General features: G+C 44.7%; 1 protein-coding gene across 11 annotated transcripts in view; it reads right to left on the bottom strand.

Moving 5' to 3' along the window:
- Positions 1–26,964, bottom strand: part of tenm2 (teneurin transmembrane protein 2) — a 311,048-nt gene that overhangs the window by 38,291 nt on the left and 245,793 nt on the right. For 9 of the 11 annotated variants that reach the window (XM_036127097.1, XM_036127098.1, XM_036127105.1 and 6 more), the window contains 6 exons: positions 25,500–25,738; positions 8,332–8,454; positions 4,710–4,915; positions 3,126–3,321; positions 1,065–1,166; positions 433–627 (listed from right to left, as the gene is read on the bottom strand). In XM_036127097.1, the coding sequence (XP_035982990.1) occupies positions 433–627; positions 1,065–1,166; positions 3,126–3,321; positions 4,710–4,915; positions 8,332–8,454; positions 25,500–25,738 (1,061 nt within the window). The remainder of the gene's footprint in view (positions 1–432; positions 628–1,064; positions 1,167–3,125; positions 3,322–4,709; positions 4,916–8,331; positions 8,455–25,499; positions 25,739–26,964) is intronic. The other 2 variants (XM_036127104.1, XM_036127106.1) reach the window with 1 other exon arrangement.

Below are 26,964 nucleotides of genomic sequence, written 5' to 3'. Positions count from 1 at the left end.
GCTTCGTTGATCTGATTGGTTTATTTGGCCCGTCTATCACCAACATAGGCCAATCAGCTAGCCAGTATTTTCGCCCCTTTCCAAAATTACTTCAACGGAAGGTTTCCAGATGGATATGCGAAGCAAATCTATCTGGCAGCGTCAGGTTAGCCTTAATCGCCTCAGAGTCTCAAAATCCGTCATTTGCTGCCGTTTTTACTAATGCCCAATATGATCGGCTCAACACAAATGCAGCCTGAGTTTTATCTGCTGTTGCAAAGGGCATTGCCTAATGGCTTGTTGTTTTCTGAAATCCCCAAGTGAAAAACTCCACCTTAATTACCAAGCGGCTTTTTTACATCTTTTATTGTCAGTGTACATTTTCCTAGATTGTGTTCCTTTCGCAAATGCTCCCAGGTTATGCACGTTCGACGGCGAAGGTCCCACTCTCACCCTCCGCACAGTTGGGCCCCTTGTAGCCGATGGAGCACACGCAGTTTCCATCGGTGCAGGTGCCGTGGCCGCTGCAAAGAGGGTCTATGCACTGCGTGACGGGGATGTCGCACTCGGGTCCCTTCCAGCCACTGTAGCACACGCAGGAACCCTTGTCGTACTGGCCGTTGCCGCTGCACAGCACCGGGCAAGCCGCTGGAGGAGAAGAAGGGTGGAGAAGGAGAGATTAAACCACGAGCACGGAGGAAGAACGGCAACCATTTAGCGAGCTTTTTGTTGACTCGCAGGACAAATCCACACCCAGGCACGTAGGAGAGTGAATAGAGTGGTTAAAGGGTGGGGGTGGGGGCGGAGGGTGCCAATGACATAAAGAGTAATTACAAGCAGAGGTAACTAAACTATTCATCAAAGCTGTCTATCCCAGGTGAGCGCAGAGCCGGGGAGTCGTTAGCTCGGGGAGCTGCCATTCATCATCAGTCATCTTGTCTGAGGTTCACCTAAGGCCATGCACCATGTTGCTGCTCTTAATCCTCTTTTCGCTGCTCGCGTGGAGACCGAGACGCGTCTTCACATTTAATTAGGCGGCGGAAATGACAAGATCTTGGCTGACGGGATTTGTACACAACTAATACCTTTGGAGCAGTCCATGCCGTGGAATCCGGGGAAGCAGTGGCACACGCCCGAGTTGCACTCTCCGTTGCCATGGCAATTGCGCGGGCACTCTTGCACTGAATCTGTGAGGAAGATGAAGTGAGACAGAGAGAGAGAGAGGGAAAAAAAAGAGGGGAGGGTTCAGAGAGTTTGATGCCAAGCATCAAAGCATTTCATTAAATCATTGGCACCATTCATTCTTTAGCGCGCTACAAATTGAAGGCGCTCCGAGTCCCTCTGTTGCACAGACATCAAACGCAAACACACTCCTCCAGGATTCCACGCATCGCTTTTCTCTCGATTCTTCATTCTGGTGTATGGCGAGAATGCACTTTGAATCATTTTATGAAGACAATCTCCGTGACCCCTTTACCTTAGCTCCAGAGCCTCTATCAGAAAACACAGCCGAGTTAAGCAGAAACTACTTCCGCCATTTTCACAACAATGCTCCTGAGCTATGTCGGCTCTCTGCGTAGGCTCGACAGGCTGATTGGGAGATGACTGACACAGATGGCCCGAGGTCAGAACGCTCGGCCAATCAAGAGAGTTAAAAGTTGCTCCCTTTCAGAAAGTACGTGGAAGTTCTTTGGAGGAGGTGCAATTATTTGCCATGGTTTAACGGCTGCTCCCTGGCTACTGTCCACTGACATAAATTTGGTTAATTTCAGTCTTATTATATGAATTTGTAAGAGCTCTATTTCCTCACTTGGAGATGAAGACGTTGGGGCGTCAGTTTGGTGTGCTTCCCAGGGGAAGTTCTTGTGGTGAAAATGCTTCCTACATGCATTTTCTTTCCCTGACTTGCAGCTTGTTTTCTCGACACCCTGGCTTCGCCTTTCCTTCTGTGTTTCTGGCCGACTCCCGCCTCGGTTGGGGTCATCAATACTTCATCCAGGTTTAGTTGTTTGGCCCAGACGGGCATTATTCAGCTGGACTCAGAAGCCGCGGTGCATTACGTGGCTTCAGCTGCTCTCGATGCCTTTTAGTGCCTCTTAACCCACTTACAAGGAGAGAGCCGTTTGGTGGGAAGTCACAGAGTCGATGCTAATCACAAAGATGGTGTTTTTGGACTTTTATCCGTCTCTTTCTCCTTTCCATGTGCCTTTTCCAGTTCCCACTCCTCCATCACAAATGAGTACTCAGCCCTTCCACGCTTCCCCTCCTCGATGTCCTGAGCCTTTTTTCCCCCCCAAATCTGAGCTCCTTGTCTTCCTCTTACTCTAATGCCACCCTCTCCTTCACTCCACTCCAAAGCCCCTCCTCCACCCCTCCTTCAATCCACTCCACTGCGTTCTGGCTTCTCCCTCCCTACCATTATGTCTTTCCTCCTACTCACCCCGATTCCTACTACTTGCTCTGATTCTGTCCCGGCCACCTCTCCGTCTCTTCATCTTTCCACCGTACTCCTGCGGCAGAGAGCCCTCTCTCTCCTTTATATTGACAGTGAAGGATTCTTTCACTCTAGCCACCCCCTTGTTCTCACACCCAGAGCTCCTGCACATCTGAAATGATTTTGGAACTTCAGGAAACCAAATCTCATTCGCTTTGCTCGGCCGTGGCACCAGTTTGATATCGCTGTTTTCTGTTGCACTGACTGATCCGTAGGTGTGCGCCTATGCAGAGCAAGACGATTCTTGCATTGCATAGGCGCACACCTACCAGCGTACAAAGTAATAAAATATGCCATTTTAACAGCTGCGAGTGTCATTATCTCCAACCTGTACGTTTGTTAGAGTATGTGTTTTTTTGGCAAGAACGACAACAACAAAGATCTCGTCAGCTCACTAAGTGGTCCATCCTATGTGGTAATGTTGCTGCAGCTGTATAGCTTTTGGCGGCATTTTGCACATGCTGCTGGTGAGTGTTTTTACACACTCTAAATGTGTGAAGTCATTCAGGCGTTGCGGTGTTGCTGCTATTAAAACTATCTCCTAAATGGTGACTCTAAGTCCTGCTTCAGCTCCCAAACGGCTGCGAAGGGGTCGCCCCGCTGTCCTTCCCCGCCCTCCGCCCACAGCAGTAAAACGCTGACTCTGTCTCACCCATGACGTTTGTGCTGAAGGAGACTATTTCCCTCTCCCGGCCGTCATTGTAGAAGGCCAGGTGCCAGGCGCCGGCGTCCAGGTACTGGACAAACACTGCCTCGTTCAAGACCACGGTCTGGATGCTCCTCCTTTCCCTCGGCGACTCCACCACGCTCCACTTCTCCTTGCCGTCGAGGCGCTCCATGTAATCGTACTGCGGAGACATTTTAGACGATGCAAGATTACGTTCGGTTCAACTGATTTCGGTTTTACGGGATGAGTCTAGTGTTTTTTTCTGAAGCAGGAAATATTCCACCAGAAGTCAGGGTAACTGTTTTGGTATCTTCTTTTAGCATAAATCCAAATTAGGCAGTCCTAGTCGTTTATTTGAAGGCAAATTTAAGACCTTTGTCACGTTTTCTTTGGGTGGTAATTTACATAAGAGAAATGGAAGGTGGAAGCGGTGCGGCACTAATGATCTTCCTGTGTGACACACGTACTGAAAGCGGAACATGAAAAGCCTTTTCAGACAGAGAAGCTGCCTGATATAAAAGCCAATATATTATGGTGGTTTAATTGAAGACTATTTAACTGATTCTTACACCGCCTTACTTATCTATCTTTACATGTTCCTTTCTCCACCTGTGTTCAACATAGCGAGATCACTGGTGATGCACTGCCTCCAATGACCACTCAGTGGAAGAAGGGAGATGGTTTGAAGGTTTTAGCATTTGCTATGAAATATTTGAAACTGATTTAGGATGGAAAAGTCCCTTTCAGCCTTTAAGTACTCTTAAACTGTAGCTTTCGGAACCAACTAATCTGGATTGACTCTAATTGAAGATGCCATGAGTCAAATTCTACAGGTAAGATAATAACTGCTCATAATGATCTGTTTCATGTTCAAAAACATTAAAAAGGATCCCGGTACACGGTGTGTATTCATTTCTATACCTTTTTTTATCATCATGTTTTTAATTTTAACTTCTTTAAGCACAGTTTACCCAAAATCCCAATCTGCTGTGCTTGTTCAGCTGATTCATCAAAAAAAAAAGCCAAGCCACCTGCTCATTTCTTTCCTTTTACAGTTTAACAGGCAAGCTGCTTGGTGCCCATGAAACAAATGTGTTTCAAGCTGAAACGGTGCGAATTAGCAAGAGGATAACTTCTGAAGATGTAGGCTTTGTTCTCTTGGGTTTTCTTGTAACAATTTTTACTTCCGCACAACGGACTCAAGCTTAAGTTACGTCAGGCAATCGAGCAGTTAACTGAAGGAAACGATCCCTATTCTACAAAATCTATTTCTAAACGAGCATCTCCTAATTAACAAGAGACAGTTGAAGCTGCATTACTGTGAAACATAATTAACTGTAAATCTTTGTCTACATTATTCCCTCCCCCAAAACAGCTTTTGCAATTCAAATCTAATGTTTTGAATGGCCAAAGCAACAAAAGACGTTTTTAATGAACTTTTTTTTTTCCTAGCTGAACACTTAGAGTAGTCTCACTGTGGCGCTTTCATCACCAGTGAAACAGCAGTTTTGTTTAGTACCTCGTTACCCTGAAAGGTGTTCGGTCTGGATTCGCTGGTGCGGACTCTACCTGTGCGTGAGAGGGGGGCAGCCCCTTGCGGATGTAGACTCCAAAGAGGGCGTCCTTGCCGAGGGAGATGTTGAATTTGAGGAACTGAGGCTGGCTCAGGTAGAGGAGGGACCTCCAAAACACCCCCGGGGGGACATCCTGGGTCACCCGCCTCCCCACCTCGATGTTGCCGGTGTCGATACTACTGTTCCTGCCTGCCCATGGACCTGCAGAGGAGAGGGGCGAAGAAAAGGTTGCATCATTTTCTATGACAAGCCTTATTTAATGGGCTTTTTATGTATTAGAAAATACATTTATTACAGAATGAGTCGAAGAACGACCGATAGCCAAAATGGATGTCCAAAAGTCTAATGGAGTATTAAGTCTATGTTAAATTTCCAAAGTTTATTAAGCTAAATCTAGTCAGACTATCTTTAATGCTTGAGCTTGAGCTTGAATGTTTCCCCATTTTTCATGTTGCCACTACAGACGTCAATGTATTTCAGTGGGATTTCATCCATTGACTGACAGAACGTTTCACATAATTATATAGCTGAAGGAAAACAACTCCAAATTGCCTTATTAATAAAAATGTGGAAAGTGTTTCACTGCAATTAAGCGTCTACTGGCGTTGCCAATCTGAAGACTAGAAGCTAAATAGCTCAAGCTCAAGCCAGATAGCATGAAGAGGGTCAGTGAAAAACAAGTTAAGTTCTTGATGCAGATTCTGATTTGGATTTCGATCTTGACCACTTTAACACATGAATATGCTTGGACGTAAACCTTTCTGATGTGACCCTGGATATGTTGAGGGTCGTGGTGCAGCTGTAAGGTGAACGTCTGCCTCAATCTCAGGTATTTTGCAGCTGCTCCAGTAGTCTTCCCATTAACACTAACTGGCATCCCCACAGCATGATGCTGCCACCGCAATGTTTTACAATGACAATGGTATTATGTGCAGTTTTTATTGGCTGGCTTCTCTTAATGTGAAGCTAAACACTTTTAAAAAGGTTGTTTGTAAAGCAAATTTTAGAAACTCATCTCGGTTCACCACTACACAGAAGTGGTGAACCTCAAACCCCCACAATGTTGTGATCTGAGGTTGTAGGGTGACACAATATGAACAACTTTAGAGCAATGGATATTTGTGCGAGATATCGGACAAAAAGCTTTCACTTTCAACTTCCTACACCTTTCTGACGTATGAATGGCTCTATTGCTTTGGTCTTTCATATGTTGGAGAAACTTTTATCATCGAGAGTTTTCAAATGCCAGTACCAGAGCAACATCCACGGTAAGATTAGTACGGAAAACCCATTACACAGATTTGCTACAATTATTATCTTCTACTTTTCCGACATCCTGCGGCAGCTAGCTATGCCACACTGCTAGTGGTAGTTTGAACAGGAAGCTTTATCCTCCATAACAGTCACTCGGCAGAAAACTCGCCATCTCTGCCAGCAAAAAAAAGAAGAAGAGGATATTGCTTATAAACACACTTGAAATGGTCTCTTTCAATAGGTATAGGCAGAATGATTCACAATTTTCCCCAGAGGGTCAAGAGACCTGAATATTGTCAGAAATGTAAGGATAGACCTTAAAAGAGCAAAGCATATGAGACAACCATCGTTAGCCTTGAGAGGGATGAGTGGCAGAAAATCCCCTAAGCAAAATAGAAAAAGGAAAATGGAAGACCCTCAGATGGCTGTAGCAAGTACTTCAAAGCGGTGATACGTGACGGAAATATTGCTGTCTTGTTTGGAAATGCCCGCTTTTAGATTTGCTGTTTCTTTTTTTTTTGTTACACTTGAAGGTTTCAGATTAAACAAATGTTAATATTAATAAAAGATAACTTGAGTAAATACAAAATTAAGTATTCAAACAATTATGTCGTTAATTACAGGAAAAGCTCTGTCCAAACCCACCAAAGTAATTCCTCCCTTGTAGATCACAAATTAACAATGAACAACCTCATTTATTTTATTTATTTTGGTTCTGGTTTACTAGCCAGACCAAAGCCGATCAAGAACCTGTCTGGGAACAGATGAGAAACAAACTGTCTGGCGTCCATCCGTCTGTAAAGTTTTACAACTTCACGTCTGTCAGACTCCAGCGAACAGCGGTCAGAGTCGTTACACCAGAAATGGAGAAAACATTGGGGCTCCTGCACAGGAGCTGCCCTCTGCTCCAAAAGGGCATCAGCAACTTATCCAGGCCGTCACATAAGAACCCAGAACAAAACCTAAAGCCACTGTAGGCCCTGCTTGCCTCAGTTAGGGTCAGTGTTCATGATCCAATAATGACAAAGAGAAACTGGCATTATGGGAAGTATCTATCTATCTATCTATCTATCTATCTATCTATCTATCTATCTATCTATCTATCTATCTATCTATCTAGATAGATAGATAGATAGATAGATAGATAGATAGATAGATAGATAGATAGATAGATGCCCTAAAACGTTTGAGAAGGTATTTGGGAAAACATTCTGTGTAGGTCCTGTTATCTTTCTGGTTCACCAACCTGCGAGCTTGGTCATTTTCATAATTTGGTGCCTTAACTTTGCCATGCATGCTTGCATCAAATGTTTGGACTCAAAATACAAGTTCTAGCGAAAGCCTACACAGGACTGTTGACTTTGCTGTCTGGGCTGAAATGATAGAGGGCTGCTAGAAACGCAGCGCCGAGACTTCAGAGTACACAGAAAAACACGCAGCATTCTGCAATCAGGTCAGCCATCTAACAGAGGAGTGTCAGGGTGCAGACAGAAAAAGACAGAGTGAGAGAGACAGCGACTGTGTGTGTGTGTGTGTGTGTGTGTGTGTGTGTGTGTAGGACGGCGAAGAAATAAAAGTAACAGTGAGTGGAACAACAGCAGCATCTGGCCAAGATTGCTGGGGAGCGGAGCACAACAGTCCGCTCATTAATGCCGAATACAGACACAGAGCAGCGGCCCCAAACACATCTATAGCACACGCTGCGTGCGCCACAGAGCCACATCGAGCAAGTGAAAGAAGAACAGATAGAAAGCCGCATGGGGCCCTTTAAAGAGAGAGGAGGTGAGAGAGGGTAGTTTTTACCTCGCCGGTGAATGAAAAGATAAACCGAGCTCGACCCAACTCGCTGTGTTTAAAGCAGGGTAGCGCATCCAGCGCTGCGTCACCAGGCGCATCAATATTTCAGATGCGAGTGTGTTTGAGTGGAAAAATCTATCGAGTTGTGTTGCCGAAGAAACACGGCCTTTAGAAGCCCCCCCTCCAAGGATTAAAAACTGTCTGCCTCTCTCTCATTTCTAACCTAACTAAAGTATGGTAAATCTCAGGCTCAGCCCGATTTATTTATGCAAAAAACAAAAAACAAAAATATGGATCAAAATAGGATTTCAGTTTTAATGTGAATCTTTAAGAGCAGTGCTATGGATAGTACCAAGGATGGCGTGGAGTGTTTGGAAATGATTAAAGCTCGTCACAGGAAAGTAGAGCACATATTTGGCCGTTAATTTCCATCAGAAAAGAGGGAATTTTTGAATAAAAACAACAACAATTATCTCCATCCTTTTTTTTTTTTCCATAGCTGTTCCCGCTGCTACATGTTGACTGTGCTCCTGCTGGGTGTCGGGTGTGCAGCTGGTAGTTCATACCTCTGCCTCCAGAGGGCAGTGTGGCCACATCACTGTTGACAGGCAGACCGGCTCCCAGTCCGTTGTTTAACAGAGGGCCGTCAGAGGGCTTCAGCTGCCACGTCAGACCCAGCAAGTTGATGGCTGCACACAGAGACACGGGGCAACGGGAGGAGAAGGAGAGAAAGACGTGAGAAAAGCCAGGGAGCTGGGCTCAGGACATTAGATCTCAATAGAGGACTGGCAACAAATGATGGAGTGAACAGGAGCTGAGAGCCCATCAGCACACCAAGCTTTTTTTTTTTTTTAAATGGACCCGTCACATACAAGTGAAGCTCCATGAAATTAGGATAGCATCAAAAAGATCATTTATTTCAGTCATTCTATTCATAATGTGAAACTCAGATATTACATTAACTTACTAAGCTTTAACTTCTGTGACTTTTGATGACTATGGCTCACCGCGAGCGAAAAACCAAAAATGCAACCTATTATGAATTAAAAATATTACGTAAGAACAATAAAGAAGATTTGAACAAAGACATGTCGGCCGGATGAAAAGTATTTCCATTTACTGTACAGCGAATCCACTCAACCCTCAGCCCTGCTGTAAAAATGACACCAGCGTCTTCGTGAAGCTTGACAGTAGGAGGAATGATCAACTCTAACATTTCCTGGAGGATGGCTATGTCGACTTTGGCCTCGATAAAACAACGTGGACCAACACCAGCAGACAGCATAGCTTCTCATTCTATCCCCGACTGTGGAAAGTTTCCACTGTACCTGAAGCACCTTATAGTCTGTGTCCCTTCACTCTTCCAGCCTCAGGGACCGTGAAATGTATCTGACAAGTTGACTTTGGACACCGGTAGTCGGTCTGGTACAGCTTGGGCCCCATGTTCAGGATATGGCTGCGCGTGGAGGCTCTTGAAACGCCGTCTCCAGCTGCAGACCACACCTGATGAAACTCCTCCAAATGGGATTTGCTTCTCAATCCTCTCAAGGCTCCAGCTATCTCGGTAGCTTGAGAAACATTTTTGCGCCCTACTTTTTTCCTTCCACAGAGCTTTCTGTTCTTGGATTTAGCACCGCATGAACAGCTAGCTTCTTTTGGCATGGGCCTTTTGTTGGCCGCTACTCCTTTTGGAGGGTGTCACTGAGTTTCTGCTTGACAACTGTCAAGTACACAGCCTTCCCGCTGGTTGTGCGGGAGACAAAATCATTTTTAATTGGTACAATTTAACATTTGAATTGTCTGAGAAACTGTACTCCGGCTTTTTGCACTTTAATATTTATTAATTGTATACATTTTGTGCCATAAACATCAAATTTAATAGAAGTAAATGCCTGAAGTATATCCCTCTGTGTATAATGAATGTATACGACATATGAGTCACCTTTTGAATTTGATCACTACAACAGACATATTTTTCTACTTCATTGAGATGCTCCTTTGTATGACATAATGCAGGGCATATACTTGAGCGCTCTGCAATGAAGTACAGCGGACAGAAACCGTGTCTATAGAAGATCGCGGAATTAAAAATCTCAAAGTCTCCCTTCTGTTGGATTCTCTGCCTGAACCTCTCTCCCAAAGCGTCCTTCAGCGTCTGTTGCTTTTTATTTGGAACCCTTTACACCGTCGCGCAGAGAGCAAGTGACAGATTCCTCTCTGAAGGCAACACTCCATGGCTCTCCTCTCCTTTCTCCTTTTTCCTTTGTCCTCTATTGTGTTGTTATGTGCTGGTGGCATGAGGCCGCTCGAGTGGCTTCGCTCTTCACTTTGTCAGCTCTTTACTCTCCCCATGTCTCTTCGCTCCTCGGCCCCCCTGCAAAACGTCTCCTCCCACCATAAATACCAGATCAGGGAGAAAAACCGGGCATCCTTTCGCCTTACTGGTCCAATCATTTCCTCGGCGAGGGGTATGTTTCTTTTATTTATGAACAACTGTTTTGATCTCTGATGCTTTGAGGACAATCTGTTGATTGAGATGCATTGTTTGCAGTTGAATGCCTGAAGTTATTTAAGATTAAAAGGCACCCCCCAACACCAGCTTTGTGAATCCTGTGATGGGGACTTGGAGGACATAGACTGCATGTATGGTTGTGTTAGAATCCATTATGTAGGTGCCATTGCACTCTTCTCAGGATGGGAGTAGACTTACAACACCTGCATGAGGAGCCTGGGAATCAATTTCCGTCTTGTCAAAATTCTATCTGCACTTGCCGAGGGTTTGCACACACAGGGATGAGTGTAAAAGTTTCAGGAGGCGGGAATGCGGATTCAGGATTTGCTACCGGGTAAAGCTCCTTCTTCCTTTCTCTCTCTCTCTCTCTCCTCTCTTGGTTATGTTTTTTTGTTTCCTCCCTTTTTTCATGTTTCATCACCTTCTCCACTTCTCTACCCTCCCCTGCTTCCCGGTCAAAGGAAAGCGCTGACACCTCGGCTGCTTCCCGGCCCACACTGTCAGCTCTTTTTTTTTATTTTTATAGAGTGCCGGGAGATTGGAGGGGGGGGGGGGGGGGCTTGGATAGAAAACAAGGAACAGAGGGGAAAAGGAGAGTGGCCCCCCTGTCTCTGTTCTCTTATATCCAACCTTTGCCCTCTCTTTTTTAAATCGCACCAACCTTCCTTCCTTTCCATCTTTTCCTTTGAATTCCCCCCTTTTCTTATCTTTGCCCTGTCCTTCCTTGTAGATAACACACACACACACAGACACACACACACACTGATGGTATCACAGAGAGCCGTCGATAGAAAGATTGCCTATTGAATCGGTTGGAGACAGTAAGCAATTGTGGATCTATTGTGACGCCGTTCTCAATCTAGGTCACCTCCAAGAACACGTCAGATGGACAACAATGTGGTTAGCTCACTGCGAGTTTCTGCTTGTTGGGTTTATGCCTCTGTGAGGCTACGAATACGCACATTTTCCCAAAATTTGTTGTTTTTTTCTTTTTCTTTTACAGAGCACATTCATCCCTCTAATACACTGTGGAGCACAGTCGGCGATAAATGTGTGGAGAAGTTTAAACCAGGGTTAGACGGCAAACACAGATCCCATCCTCTGAACATGCCACAGAGATCGGGAAACAGAAAGAGTAGGGCATATACGTGCTAACCGACTAAGAAATGGCTGAGCAACTAAAGTGACAAGCAGGGATGCAGCCAAAACACCCGCAGTAACTCCGAAGGAGCTGCAGAGTTAGAGACAGTAAACACGAGTGTCGATAGGAAAAGTCGGACTTCAGTTCACAAATCTGGCCATCATGAAAGAGTGGCAGGAAGAACGCCGTCGCAAGACAACATTTCCTAAGAGTTCCGGTTTGCCACAGGCCACGTGAGGGACGAAGCTGATGGGTTCAAGATGGTGCTCTGGTCGGATGAGACCAAAACTGGCCTACATGCAAATGTGGCAAAAGAACAAAAACAGCACATCAACCCCACAGATATCATTACCACTATAAAACATGCTGGTGGCAGCATAATGCAGTCGGGTTGATGCTGGTGGGGAAAAGGATGGAGTTAAATACACTAAAATCACATTTAACTGGGACAAGGACCCTTATTTTTATACAGAGTGTTTATATTGCAAGAGGGACCATGGAATTGATTTAGATCAAAAAATTTCCATGTGTTCGTCTGACCCATTCTACCTACAGCTGCAAGTCTGGTTGAGAAGCTTAAAAAACGATTTTCAAAGACGCTCTCCTTCAAATCTGACATAGGGTGAGCAATGTTGCAAAGCGGAATGGGCACAGGTTTCAGTTTCAAGTTGTGCAAAGCTGGTTGATAAGAACCTGAGTCCTCTGTTCTCCCCCTGCCTGTCAGGCAAAGATGGTAATAAACGTGTCGACTCAAGGGCCTGAATAAGAATCCATGCGACACTTTGATGCTTCTTGCTCGTGAAAACTACGTATCCTTGCACATCAGAATTATGCACCACTTTGTGTTGCTCTGTCACCTAAAATCCCCGTAAACATTAACGTTCAGAAGCTCAAGGGGTGTGAAGTGCACTTGAATGCCTTTGCTGTGCTGCGTTAGTTGCTGCATTTTCTTTGGGAGGGTGGTAGGAAGTTGACCAACAGATGGCACACTCACTCCTCTGTGACAAGCGGTCCAAAACCAACGCTTTGTCAACAGGTCTCTTTGCAGCAAGCGGCAAGAAAGACATAGAGAGACCAGACACTTGCTATCGTCTCTACCATCCTCCACCCCTCCGGTTCCAGCAACACTTCTGACAGCGTCAGGGCATAATTTAAGCAAAAATAAAACTGCAGAAACTGATGCATTTAGCTTTGTGCCGCGATAATTTTGAGCATTTTACTTTCTGGTCGTAATTGCCATAATTACTGTTTTCGAGCTGCGTTTCAAGCCTTTATTAAGTGCAGTGCCAATAAAGCCCATCTCAGTTCAAATCCACTGACAGGCACGGGGAGAACAGGGGATTCAGACCGTCTTAGCGTAAGTTTCTCTTCTTAAGCTCTGCCTTCCTCATGTGTTCAGCTCAACAGCAGACAAGCTCATGGCAAACACACACACACACACACACACACACACACACACACACACACACACACACACACACACACACACACACACACACACACACACACACACACACGTAGACACAGGCAGAAGGGGACAGATCACCGAGCTGCAGGTATAACAAAAGCAAGCGTGTTGGATTAAAAATAGATCAGCTACTTCATAGAGGTTTTTTTTTTTTTTTAATGTTTTCATGATTCATAATTTAGCAAGGCAAAGTGCTTGCCTGTATCATCCGCAGAAGGCAGTGTTCGAAAAAAGCAACAGCACGAGGGGTCCTGTGACAAAAAACAAGGGGACAGATGAGGAGATGAGGAGGAAGGAGATGGAGCGTTGTGCACAGGGAGAGTGGTCGGGAGTGACTTCTTGGAAAAACAGTAGCGAGAACAGAAAAAAAAAAAAAACATTACTCAGAAAAAAGCCAGAGATGATGTGGCAAAGATGGGAGCCTGGTAATTCTGACCTTCGACAGGTCAGAAAATGAGACAAATCCAGCGCACCTGTGCATGTCCGAGCAATATTTGGATGTTTCAAAGTAGAAGGGGTGTAAACTGATCTCTCCTTATGTGGGGGGGGGGGGGAAAGAGAGCTAGTGACGAAGAAAAGTGACTTTGTGCACTGAATGTCCCCTGAGCAGAAAATATTGTATCATCAACGTCGTTCTGTTCTGTAGAAACCAGTAAATGTTCAAACTCTTCTCACGTCTCTCGCCTTTCTTCTGCTGTCGCCTCTTTACAAGGCTGCTCCAACTGAACCACTTGTGATGCTGCTAATTGCACCAAAGATACAGTGCGGCCTCTTGCATGTATTTATATGTAATCTCTCCTGCATTGCAAGTAAAATTACACAAGCAGCACGCTCACACACAAACACACACACACACACACACACACACGTGTGAATAGCATGGTTTGGTTCTCCCCTGGCCATCCAGATAAATGCATATTAACTGTTCTAATTCACCAGTAAATTAACAACTCTGACCTCAATTAGGGCGGTAATTGTAGCAGAGCCCAGCCCCTCCCATTGTCGACCTGGCTTCTAATTGGTCTAGGAAGCTTTTTTTTTTTTTTTTTTTTTATCGTCCAGCGCTTCCATGAGATTGGAAGGAAGGGGTGGAGCACTGGAGCATTATTCTTGGCTGGCTTAAAGGAAGTTTTTTTTTTTTTTTGCCCAAACCAAACACACAGACACAAAAAGAACCTCCCATGAAAAAAGGCACGGTGTTCTTCATATTGAATTTTGATACGTTCCCAGACTCAAAGACTTAAACCTACTTTAAAGTGTAAACACAAAAAGTTCCCTATGAATTTAAGGCAAATAATTTGGCAGTGGTTGAATATATATGATATGACAGAGGAATACGGAACCTCCAAATAATGGATGGATCAACGGACACATGGATTGGTTAGATGGATGGACAGACAGAATGAGGGACATATTAAAGGGATAGAGGGATAGACATAGGGATAAGGGAGGGATGAATTGACTGGTAAAGGTGTTGATTGAAGGGAGGATGAATGGATTTGTAGATGTATGGATAGATGGATGAGTGTGATGTGACAATGGGATGGGGCATATAGTCTGGAAGCATTAATAGTTTATCATCTCTATCCAGGCTTTAACTGTGTGACTCAAATTCGGTCCTTTTCCCAACTTTACCCAACTATTTTTTTTTTTTTAAATCACTGACACCTCTTAACACATATCCTCAGCGGTGCTGCCGATTTTGAAGAGGCAGAGGAGGGGGAGGAAAAAAAAGCAACATGCTGGCCCAGGATCTCAACAATCGGGCCTTTTGGGATATTACGTAAAATTTACCTCATGAAATCCACTCGTGTCACCTATAAATAAGGCGGCTCTCTTTGGCGGCTGAGCTCTGAAGACGCTCTTCCTGCTGAGATCAGTTAGAGTCTCAGACAAAAGGACGGGGGCGGCTGACAACTGCCCTTGGGGGGGTCACATCGACTCCAAGAGACAAACTGTCTGCCTGCGAATGTGTGTGTGTGTGTGTGTGTGTGCATCCGTGTATGCATGCAGCAAATTGCACGGTATTAACAACAAGCGCACAAAGCTGCAAGCCCCGATGGGACCTCCTCAGCCAGCTGATGCAACTGAACTGTAATTGACTGCAACACAAAAGGTTATGTGAGTTGCTGGCAGCTCTTACCTGCACAAAATGAGAAGACAGCAACTTAGTAAATCACACAGCTAAAAATGCCTTCTTTACCGGTGCTGAAATATTGACAGGACCCTCCGCGGCTCTAGCCGCATGCTTGCGTGTGTCAGTGTGTGTGTGTGTGTGTGTGGGTGAGTGTGATTGCTTAAATGAAAAGAGATGTGCATCTGAGTGATGTCCTCCTTTCTGAATCCTCATTTCCTCTTCACATATCTGCTCCGTGACCCTCCCTCCTCCCCGGCTGCCGCTCTGCCTCACCTCATCCCTGCCTACCTCGAGTCCTTTCCCTCTCATCGATCTGTATTAGAAACAGGATATGAGGAACTATGCTATCTTATCACACATCAGAGAGCGGCAGAGAATGAGTGAGGATGAAAAGACGGAGTGTGTCTTGGAAGGCCAAAAAGATGGAGAAGCTAAAAAAGAAACTGAGAGAAGGGATGGAGAACAAGGGGGAGGATAAAAAAAAAAAGAGCCCTCATTCATCTTCTGTTTTAAACACAGGACAAGGCGAGCGTCGCGGGGCCTAATTGGACTAACGATCGGGCCCAGATAAGACCCGTGCTAATGAAAAAAATGAATTACGAAATAAATGAAACAAGCTGAGGCACGCCGATTTAAGTTAAAAAAAAAAGACTCTACCCCGCCTGCAAAACCTGGATTTATGCACAACGGAGGGCAAAGCATGCGCAAAAAAACCGCAGGCCTACCTAAAAAAAAAAAAAAAAAAAAAAAAAAAAAAAAAAAAAAAAAAAAAAAAAAGCCAAGAGATAGATGTTAGAACCTAAACCACTGTGCACCCTGCTTTGTTTCGGCAGATGACCCATTTATCCCTCACGGTGCAGATGGCGTAGCACCTTGCGCCGTGCCCTGCCCCTTTTCCTGGACTGGCAGCGTGCGGCGAGATCCTAACCTTTATCAGCGCGACAGGCCCCGCTGCTGCGGACACACGCTCCGAGTCCGATCCGTGTGCCCTGGTCTCCGCGTCCGCCATATGCCCCAGCAGTGCCTTCACCTCCAAAACACGTCGCACGCACACGCCAAAGATGCACATGTACACGGACACCTACGCTGGCATGAGCGACACATCCTGACCTCTCGCTGTTCCACCTTGGATCAGCAGAAGGGAAGCCACATGCGACGCGAGAGGGGACGGCGGGGTCAAGGAGCCGGCTTTGGAGAGCAGCCACGGACTCGACAAAGCTCAGTAGCGGACATATTCCAGAGATTTGTTTCAGCTAAAGCCTTAGGAGAATTAAACCCATGTCATGCAAACTATTAGCATGTTTGCTATTAAAACATCTTTCTAAAAGGAAAACCACTTTTCTTTTCATAGTTGTGCAGTGTGATTTTACTTGAATTGCGTATTGTTTATGTATCTAAAAAGGAAAGGAAACATCTCATGATAAGAGTTACAGAGGTACGCTTCATGAAACAAAACATAGAACCTTGGCAAATGCAAAGTAAGGAGCCGAAAAATAGTCTTGCTGCCCCTCTGTTACAGCTCACAACTAAGATGTAATGATAAAGTAAGAGAAATATAAATATTTAATTACTTAGTAGATACCACTTTTAATAAAATTTAAAAGTTGAGTATTTCTTAGTAAAGACTTGATGCTAAACATGTGTAATAAATGTCATAAATTTGGTAATTAATTATATTACCTAAATATTGATATTGCAAGATAATTACACCATAGTAAATATCTTCTGGCTAATTACTTATAATGACATTGGTGATTCCAAATGACCCAAAAAAATGCATTTTTACTATGAACAACTACTCTGTGGTCAATATCTTATTGTAAACTGCAACTGCTTACATGTGGTACCCTTGTTAGTTACATTTAGTAAGGGAATTGTTAAATTTTTGCTATCAAACAAATGTTATTGTTAATATCTCCTGACAAACTGTTATTGTTGGGTAATTTATATGCAATAATATGTATAATTACCCAATGTAAACTTATAACTATATTGAAGCTTAGGGTGAGGGGTGATTTATTAGATAAATAGTAATGACATGGCTTTACCGAAAAATTACAATACTGTCAAATAATATCTTGTTACAAGCTGCTACTGTAAACACTAACTGGTCATTTCTTACGATGACCAAATATAAGATTTTGACCTTCAAACGATCACTCTGTGGTTAGTATTTTAACCACAGAGTGATCTGCTAATGCAATTAATGACATGCAATAACTACACGATACTACCGACAAAGCATTAATCTGTTGATACCATCTTCTAACAAGCTGTCACTCCTAGATAAATTACCCGTAATGATTTTAGTAATTACAAAACATTACCCAAATATCAGATTGTGCTATGAAGCAATTGCCTCATTGTTAGTAGTTTGTTACATCCTGCTACCACCAGGTAATTACATAGAATATTGTTAATTTCTAAAATTCTTTGAAAGATTGCTTTCTTTTACCAAATTGTTACTAACCTGTTACTACTGCTATCTTCATACCAACTGTCTATGCTGGTGGTTTCATTTATTAATCTAGCCGTCATAACAGGGATACTGATATCAACATATACCTCCAAAGTCTGCTTACCAAGGTGAGCATTTGAAAATAATTTAAAATGCATTTAAGCTTTTATCTTAGGTGACAATGTTTTGGGTGACAGCTTCATTATGCTGCATAAAAATATTCATCTTTAAGTAAGTAGGTACGTGAAGTTTATTTATAAAGCGCTTTTCACAGACACAAAGTCAGAAAGCGTTTAACATGAGTCACCCTAAAGTTATAAAGAGTATAAAACAAGGACAATAAAATCATGTTCTTAAATGGCTGGTAGAAGTAAACAGTTTTCAGTGTGTTTTTAAATCTTAAATTAATATTTAGTCGTTTTTTTATATATTTCTTCATTTCAACGGTGGCTCAGCCTCATGCAATGTATGGGACCTGCCTCTTTGACTGAACCGAGCTGCTCTGATTAACCCAGCATGCATGTCAGAGCTCTGGGTTCCAGACATGCATTTGATTATAACGTATTTACTTGGCTAACTGCACAGCTGCGAACGATAAAGCCATTAGCATGTTATTAGGGGAAGGAACCGGCGATGGGGACGCGTCCGAGTTGAAGCACTCCTAGCCTGGAGGAGCGGCGGGGGCAAGTAAGCGATTGTGATCAGTCTGGAGCAGCCGCGACGGTGGTGATGGATGGGAAGTGGTCGGCTTCAAGGCGTGAAGGTCACACTCGATGACAGTGTTTGTGCGCGTGTGGCTCTGTTTAATCAACACAGGGAGGAGTAGGGGTGGGTGGGGTGTGGGTGGGGGGGGACCTAAAAATACGTGGTGTGAATGCGCGCGCCCGCCGGTGCGTGGCTCCCTCTCATTCATCAGCGGCGGCGGTGCCACAGAGCTGGACAAATGCACAAGTCACACAGTTGCGCGCGCGTTCACACGAAACACTCCTGCAAAGGTGACACAGGCGCCCGCCAGCAGGAGTTTACTCATAGCAGTCCAAGGGCGCACCTGTACACGTGTGTGTGTGTGTGTGTGTGTGTGTGGGATTGTGTGCATATGTATGGGAATGTGAAAACAGTCCACCCGGACACAGTCAGCCTGACACGTCCACGGTCTTTCATCTATCACACATTTTCCCTCTTTGCTCATACACTCCGTCTTCCAAGACTCGTGTTCCCCCCCCCTTTTTTTTTTTTTTGTTGGTCTTTTTTATTCCTTCCCGACTTGTTTTGACATAGCCGATTCTTCGCGTCCTTTGCGGTCTCCCTCCGTCCTTTCATCTTGCCGTCACCGTCCCTCTGTTCTCTGCTCGCTGTGATCAATTAGGAGACATTAGTCCCACAGTTATTCCAGGTGACAGAAGCCCTCGGGAGGCCACGCTCTCCTTCATCTCTCCTCCGTCTGCCTCTCCCTTGGTCTCTCCTCTCCACGCTGTCACTCATGCCAGACGCCCTCCTTCTCATCATCGTCGTCATCATCATCATCATCATCCTCTTCTCTTCTCTCTGCAGTGCAAACAACCCATCCCTACACTTGAGCAATTTTTGCGACCTCGCCGCTCACAGGGCAGACGGCGGCGGATCAGCCTCGACCCTCTCCTCGTCTGGCTCGCCGCTGATCCGTCCTCCATTTCCTATCCCCGTCTGCGCTCACCTCTGTCCTCTGTGTGCATCTCATCCTTTTTCCCCCCCCTCATCCCCTCTTCTCCTTTACATTCTCCAGGTTGCCATTCACATTGACGGACCTGTCTCCTCTCCTATATGCCAACCGCTCACCTGTATCCTAGCAACCACCTCTCCTTTTGGCAGGGGTCCTCCACGCGGAGCGAGCAAACAAGACGCAGAGGGAATGAGGAACAAGCGCTCTCGTTTATCCTCCCCTCTCCATCCGTTCAGTCATTCCTGCACACGTAAAGAGGGAGGCCACACTCGGCTGGAGTTTGGAGCAGAGAGTACGTTTGCAGGTCCTTCTTAAGCTCTGCGTTGTGCCGCGGCGATGAAACGAACACGCACAGATGTTTCTTTTTTTTTGTTTTTTTCACGTGCGCACGTTTATCTCGTTCCCACGGCTCCATCCGAGCAGCAGGGTTGCGTTTCAAAGTAATATTGCCGACTCTAAACTTGAAGCACGCCTTTTTCGAGAAGTCCCTCGGTGCAACTGCGGAAGCTTCTCGGACAGTTTTGGATGCTTTATTTATGGCGCCTCGCAAAGCGGCAGCATGTAAACGTGACGCAGAAAGGAAAATCTAAAAACCTAATCTGCTCTTGCAGGGTCGCCTGCATTTAGCTCCGTCCACCCACCCATCAGTTCTGACCACGTCCTTGTTTCTGCTGGAGGAAAAAAAAAAAAGGATGCTTCCACCACCATGTTTGAAGGTGGGGATGGTATAGTGATGTCATAGTGTGGTGAAGTGGGTGTTCTTTGTCACAGCTAGCATTTGACGTGCAGACCAAAACGTACAATGCTGATTTCTTTCCCCTCTTTGCCTTGCCTGTAGGTGGATAGACGTGTTTTCGGTAGGTTTGCAGTTGCCGTCTTCTCGTTTTCTCTTGCAGGTGACGGGTTAAGCAGCGCTCTGTGAGATGTCCACCGCTTGGGATATTGTTTTACAACCGAGCCCTGCATTAAACCCGGTTTCTATAATTATGATGCTTCTGACGCTTTAAGCAAACAGCTGAATTTATCCTGAAATAAAAAAAACACAACTGTTTACTACTATTGAAAGCATTGGGTTAGCCGTTATTTAATTTAGGGGTATCGGAGCTTGGGGGATTGAATACACCGTTTTTTTTTTTATTATGATGCACTCAGATGGCCCGTCACATAAAATCCTGATAAAATCCAAATTTGTGGCTTTAATATGACTAAAAGTGAAATAGTTTAGACATGTTCAAAGACTTTTTTGCGAGGTGTGAGCCAGACTGCGAGTCACAAATATGGCGCTGCGCACCCACTTTACGTCGAGCCCTGGGTGTAGAAGGACCGACGCGCATTTGCACACTTTCACGCACACAGAACAGAAAAGTGCTGCTCAGGCACATGTGTCCTGATGTAATTTATGAGTGGGCTCCTGGGCGGATGCCTCAGAGGGGTCCTCTTCACGCTGCATGGCTCTGGGTGCTCTGCGCAAATCCCCGCAGCCGTCGCCCGGGCCCCGCACATATACACGTGCATCATACACAAACGAGGCATGAGAGAGAAAAAAAAAATGCAGGGAAGAAAAAAATAAATAAATAAAAAAATCCCCCTTATGAGTAGTGAACTCGCTGCACGATTAACGCTACAAAAAGCAAGGTAAACACAGGGGTTTCAGGCTTGGCAGCACTGCTACCGCTCTGTTCGGCACAGACAAAACACCCGAGCGAAACATTTCCCAACAGTTGAAGGGGGACCTTACAGTTAGCGAAAGAAAAAAAACAAAACACAACAACAACAACAAAATCTTCTTGTTTTAGCCTTGTTCTGCCTACTGGGTTGTAGCCAGGTGGACAATTAGGTTCGTCGGTAAAGCATAGATCCCTTACAGATAACACGAGCGGAAATACATGCAAACTATCGGAGGCCCTGGATCCTATTAAGAATGCAACAGTGTACTGTATTTAGATAGTCTGTTAGCAGTCTTGTGCGTGCTATAAATATACCTAGTAATAAAGTAATCTCTTGGCTTGGCTGACAAGCTAATGCTACTAATTATTAAGACAGACAGGCGCTGTTGTTAAAAGGGTTCGTCTGGCATGCACACAAACCCTTATGTAAAAAAATAAATAAAGACGGCAATTAGTCCTTGAAACAGACCCACTACATATTATTTCTGTAATTAACGACATTTGATAATTAGAATAGTGTGTTCTGATGAAACCGGCCATTTGTCACTATCAGCAAGTGTACTGTGGAATGAAATCTTCCACTGTCCTTGGGTGTCTGCGGACCGCCGTCTCCATCCCAGCTCGTGCTGTGCGGCCGTCCAGTGCAGCGTGGCTGAGCAAAGATCAGGAGGAGACGGATCTGTCTGTGCGCCCCGGGCCAGAGGCCTTGATGTGCTCTGGAGGACGCGCACCGCTCTCAAGGGCGCTCAGAGGGAGTCACACAAGGGCACGCGAAAGTGGACACTCACAGTTATGGCGACCGGAGCCACGTTTGGGTGCGTGTGTTCGTGGTTCTTAAACTTTGCCTCCTTGGATCACATTGCGAAAACTAGTTTGGAGCTAAAGTGCAAGGAAAATTAAGTTGGGGTTTTTGACATTGTCCACAAAGACGTATCTGAAAAGTTTGTGGTGCATGTGTTTAGGACCTTTTCTCCCTCTTGCCCCCAGATAAAAGCTTTGCAATCAATTGCCTTCAGAGGCCCCCTAATTGACAGAGAGGTCCGCCTTTCAGAAATACCAAACACACGGTCAGACCTACAATACAACTGCTGATGTAAAAGCATATTCATGTGTCAAAGTGACCTAGTCAAAGTTCAGACCTGAATACAACTGAGTCTGTGGCGACTTCAAAGATATATGGCACAAAGTGTTCGTCATCACATGCCGTATATCAGGAATAAAACAGATTACCTTTGGTTGTTCTAACATGACCATGTGTGGAAATGTTCAGGGGATACGAATACTTTTGCAATACCCTATATAATGATATATGTTTTCAATGTAAAACGTATGGTATGGATATATCCATAAATAATGTAAAATTATATTAATAATTAATGTGAAGTCAGTGAGGGGTTTTCTCTTTCTGCTGATGCCACTGATTCCTGAGATCCACCCATCTGTTGACGGTGGTCTCTGGGGTAGAAGGCCAATCAGGGGCTCAGTGGCGCATCTGCCTCCTTACACACACACACACACACACACACACACACACACACACACACACACACACACACACACACACACACACACAGATGTACATGCATTCTCAGACAGGCGCACATCCAGACGTTCTTGCATTTTCAAATCGTCTCCTCTTTCCCTCCTGTGTCTCCCACACATAGACAAACAGCACAGGTCTGGATTCTCTCGGCCAGGGTATGAGAAACAAATCTATGCCCACACATTCTCTCTCTCTCTCTCTCTCTCTCTCTCTCTCTCTCTCTCTCTCTCTCTCTCTCTCTCTCTCTCTGTCTCTGTCTCTCTCTCTCTCTCTCTCTCTGTCTCTCTGTCTCTGTCTCTGTCTCTCTCTCTCTCTCTCTCTGTCTCTCTGTCTCTCTCTCTCTCTGTCTCTCTCTCTCTGTCTCTGTCTCTCTCTCTCTCTCTCTCTCTGTCTCTCTGTCTCTGTCTCTGTCTCTCTCTCTCTCTCTCTCTGTCTCTCTGTCTCTCTCTCTCTCTCTCTCTCTCTCACACACACACACACTGAGCAACACTTTCTCTTTATTCCAGCAGATCCCGCGGACGACAGGCATCAGATTTTCTTCCTGATGTGCTCTGAGTGTCTGCCATTCCTTCAAGTATCGCACAGTGGCTTCAGATCAGTGAAAAACATCCCGGTTCCTGCTGGGTCTGTTAGGATCCCCACTTTGACTGATACCTGCTCAGACAAACAGCCTTGGTGTTTCTTTGCCACGCGTGTGTGTGTGTGTGTGTTTGTCCCAATGGCTGTTTACCAGGGCTGAGCGGAGGCCGAGGCATCTGCTGAGGCCGATTTTGACAGAGCGGCACGACAAAGCTAAAGCGACAAAGCTCACACGCCCCGACTCTGCTTGGTGTTTGTAGCGGGCCGTTAACTTGACACTTTTTTTTTTTGTTCTGGCGTGGGAGGGGGAAAAAAAAAAATAAAAAGCAAAGCTGAAGGATTGTAGGTTAGCACAACACAAGCTGGACTGCAGAACTTGAAATAAAAGAGGTGTTCATGTGTGACAGAGGCTGGATTCTTTCACTTTCCCAGCATTTTGGTCATTTGTATTCAGCACCCCGCCACAGTTACTGGCACAACTGGTGTGTAAAAAGCCTCAAAATAAAGTCGTCTTTTATTGCAGAGGCAAAATCTCACACTTTTTAGAACCCAATCTTTCATTTAAGTGCATCTATCAAGAGGGCGCGATGTAGCCACGGTAAGAAATAATAGATTTAAACAAAATAACTGGTGTTCCAAACTCTGGCAAAAGAATTGCTTTCTAAGTCTATTTTTATTTTTTTATTGTAAAGTTTTCTTTTTGCAAACTGATCCAAGGTGTCAAGAAATGTGCAAACAGTAACCCACAATTGGTTTCCCCAGGGTTAAAGTATAACGTGACGCCAGCTTCTCTTCAAGAGAACCAGCTGTGTCATTCAGTTAGGGCAGGGATGTGCCAATCTGAAGGGATTATGAGCTAAAAGATAACCTAAACCTGCTCAGATCTACAGTCAGAGCAACAGTTCAAAAGTTTTAAAGAACTGGACCTGTGACAAACAAAGCTGGAAGAGGACCCATGTTTATCTTGCCACCACGCAGAGTGAGCAGAATGGTGAGGGTGGTGAAAAAAAAATCAGCAACTGTTAGAGAACTCCAACAAAAAAGTGGCATCCTGGGGTCACCTAGTCCCCATAAACAACTGCTACGTGTTATCCACGCGCCAACTGGTTGTTTGGGAGGGGTGCCAGGAAACAAAATTGTATTTTGGTCCCACAATCACAAACATGAACGTGGAAGTTTTGCTCCACTCTGCTGAGAGTTTAGCTGGAACAGGAGCTTTGTTCAGACGCGACGACAAAGATTGGGCTTTTCAGCGGGAAACGCTCCGAGCGGGTCTGGCACGAGACAAAAGGCGAACACGCACAATGCTATCGGCCAGTTTGTCTCCTTAAGACTTTTTATTTTACGTGAAAATCTGGCGGAGTCTGCCAAAGAACTGAAAATCTGACTAAATTGGGTTTTTCAGCGGGGTGTAGTTCCCAAACATTTCATTAAATCAATACACAAATACAATTTTTTTTCTTTTTCTATTGTCATCTCAGTTCCCAGACCCAAATACTATAGACACTATACACATTAAACCTATTTCTGTTTTAAAAATTATATATATATATATATATATATATATATATATATATATATATATATATATATAGTATATATATTGTGATAAAGTTCTTTATTTTCTGTAATGCAATTAAAAAACATGAAATGTCATACATTCTGGATTCATTACAAATCAACTGAAATATCGCAAGCCTTTTATTGTTTTAATATCGCTGATTATGGCGTACTGCTGAAGAAAACTCAAAAATCCTATCTCAAAATATTAGAATATTTCCTCAGACCAGGTAAAAAAAAATTATCATAGCAAAACAAAATCAAACATTTGAAAATGTCCATTAATGCACTCAGTACTTGGTTGGGAATCCTTTTGCACAGATTACTGCATCAATGCGGCGTGGCATGGAGGCAATCAGCCTGTGGCATTGCTGAGGTGTTATGGATGCCCAGGATGCTTCAATAGCGGCCTTTAGCTCATTTGCATTGTTGGCTCTGGTGTCTTTCAGCTTCTTCTTCACAATACCCCACAAATTCTCTATGGGGTTCAGGTCAGGGGAATTGGCAGGTCAATCAAGGACAGTAATGCCATGGTCAGTACACCAGTTACTGTGAGAATCTTATGTCGTCTCTTAACCACTACCATACTTGTGATTTAGTTTACTGAACCAAGCTGAGTGTTTTTCAAGGCTCAGGAAACCCTGCAGTGCTTCGAGTTAATTAGACGATTCAAGTGATTAGTTGAATAGCCTACTAGTATACTTTTTCACCATATTCTAATATTTTGAGATAGGATTTTTGGGTTTCTTAAGCTGTAAGCCATAATCAGCGATATTAAAACAATAAAAGGCTTGCAATATTTCAGTTGATTTGTAATGAATCCAGAATGTATGACATTTCATGTTTTTTAATTGCATTACAGAAAATAAAGAACTTTATCACAATATTCTAATTTTCTGAGACAGTCCTGTGTATTGATAGTGGAGGGTGCCGTGTCTTTGTGTATAGCTTTCTTGTCATCTCTACTTACCGATGAAGTAGGACAGTAAGATGGCCAGCAGGGCGGCGGCTGCGATAGCCGTCACCGCCGCACATTTCCAGCTGCAGTATTTGGACGGCTTCTTCAGCTTGAAGGCTGAGCGGGAGAAGGTGTTCCTGGGCAGCAGGCGAGGGGGCGGAGAGTAGACGGTGCCGGACGTCAGGGGGTACCCAGGGGAGGAGCTGCTGAAGAGAGGCGTTGTCCCAGAGGACGTCTTGAACAAGAAATGCCTGCGGAGACGTCAAGAGAAAGACGATGAAACATTTAACAAGTATACATAGATCCCTGTACTATTTTTTTGTTGTTGTTTTTGAGTAAGAAAAAATATTTCAACGGAAGGCGACCTAGATGTAAGCTTCTGTTCTATTTTTCGGTCCGATAAACTTATTTGTGAGAACATCCTTGAACTGTGCCTGGGGTTCAGCCCTGCTCCAGTCTCGTTTTGACCTCCACCTGATGCATCCTTACTTTTTCCCCCCTCAGTGCCCTCGCTTTTCTTCTCCCCACACCACTTATGAAGTGTCCTGTCTCTGGCCTTAATGGCTGAACAGGATCAGGACCGCAGCACTTTCTCCTCTTTCTCGTGGTCCAGACAGGGTCAGAGCTCAGAAAGAACATCAAAGAGGGATCTGAACCCCCATCCTCTCACTCATATTACCTATTATCCTCTGCCTTCACTGCTTGTGCCCGCACTGTGACACTCCTGCTCTCCTTACTTTTCCCGCTTAGTGTTTTCTAGCCCACTAGGCTTTTAATCACTTTATTTTTAAACAGAGCCACACGCGCACAAACACGGTTTTATTCTTTTTAATCTAACCTGTTATAGAAAAGCAGCCACTGCAGTTGCAGATTTACAATCTTATAAAAAGCCAGTGAAAAGAAAGAAGGGGGAGGGGGATGGGTAAAACCTTTTGTGTCATCTTTTGTGACACGTACCCTGGGCGCACACGCAGAGAAAGGATGAGGACCCCCACACAGACCTCAGGTGGTATGACAGAACAGAGCCCTCAGGTGAGTTTGACATATCACAGGAGGAAAGGTCACCTCCCTGACTCAGAGATGGAGCAAAAAGGGACTTTGCCTCACAGTCTTTGTGGAAGTTGTCTTGTTTGTGGAAGAGAGGATATGTGTTTTTCATCAAACGCTCGGAATTGCTGACCTTGGGGGTTGAGGGCTGAAAAGGGAAGACATTGCAGTGGGTTTCTTGCTTAAACGCCAGGGACATCGGTATGTTGCCTCTTTTAAAAAGTAATTTTTTGTTTGCTTCAGAGTCCCAGCATTATCTCAGTTTTTGTGCGCTTCAAAGAAAATAACTCCTCCCACCCAATAGGTGGCGCATTCACATTTGTCCGCCCTCGTTCCAAATTTCAATTGTACTGTTTGCCTGGTCCTTTTCTTAGCATTAGCAAACATTTAACTTATGTGCCCTGAAGGAAAGCGGCAACCTCCGCGTGGC

Source organism: Fundulus heteroclitus, chromosome 23, assembly GCF_011125445.2.
Source record: "Fundulus heteroclitus isolate FHET01 chromosome 23, MU-UCD_Fhet_4.1, whole genome shotgun sequence".
In the NCBI taxonomy this organism is placed as follows: domain Eukaryota; kingdom Metazoa; phylum Chordata; class Actinopteri; order Cyprinodontiformes; family Fundulidae; genus Fundulus; species Fundulus heteroclitus.
Note: the sequence above shows the minus strand (reverse complement) of the source record. Positions and strands in the feature narration are given on the sequence as shown.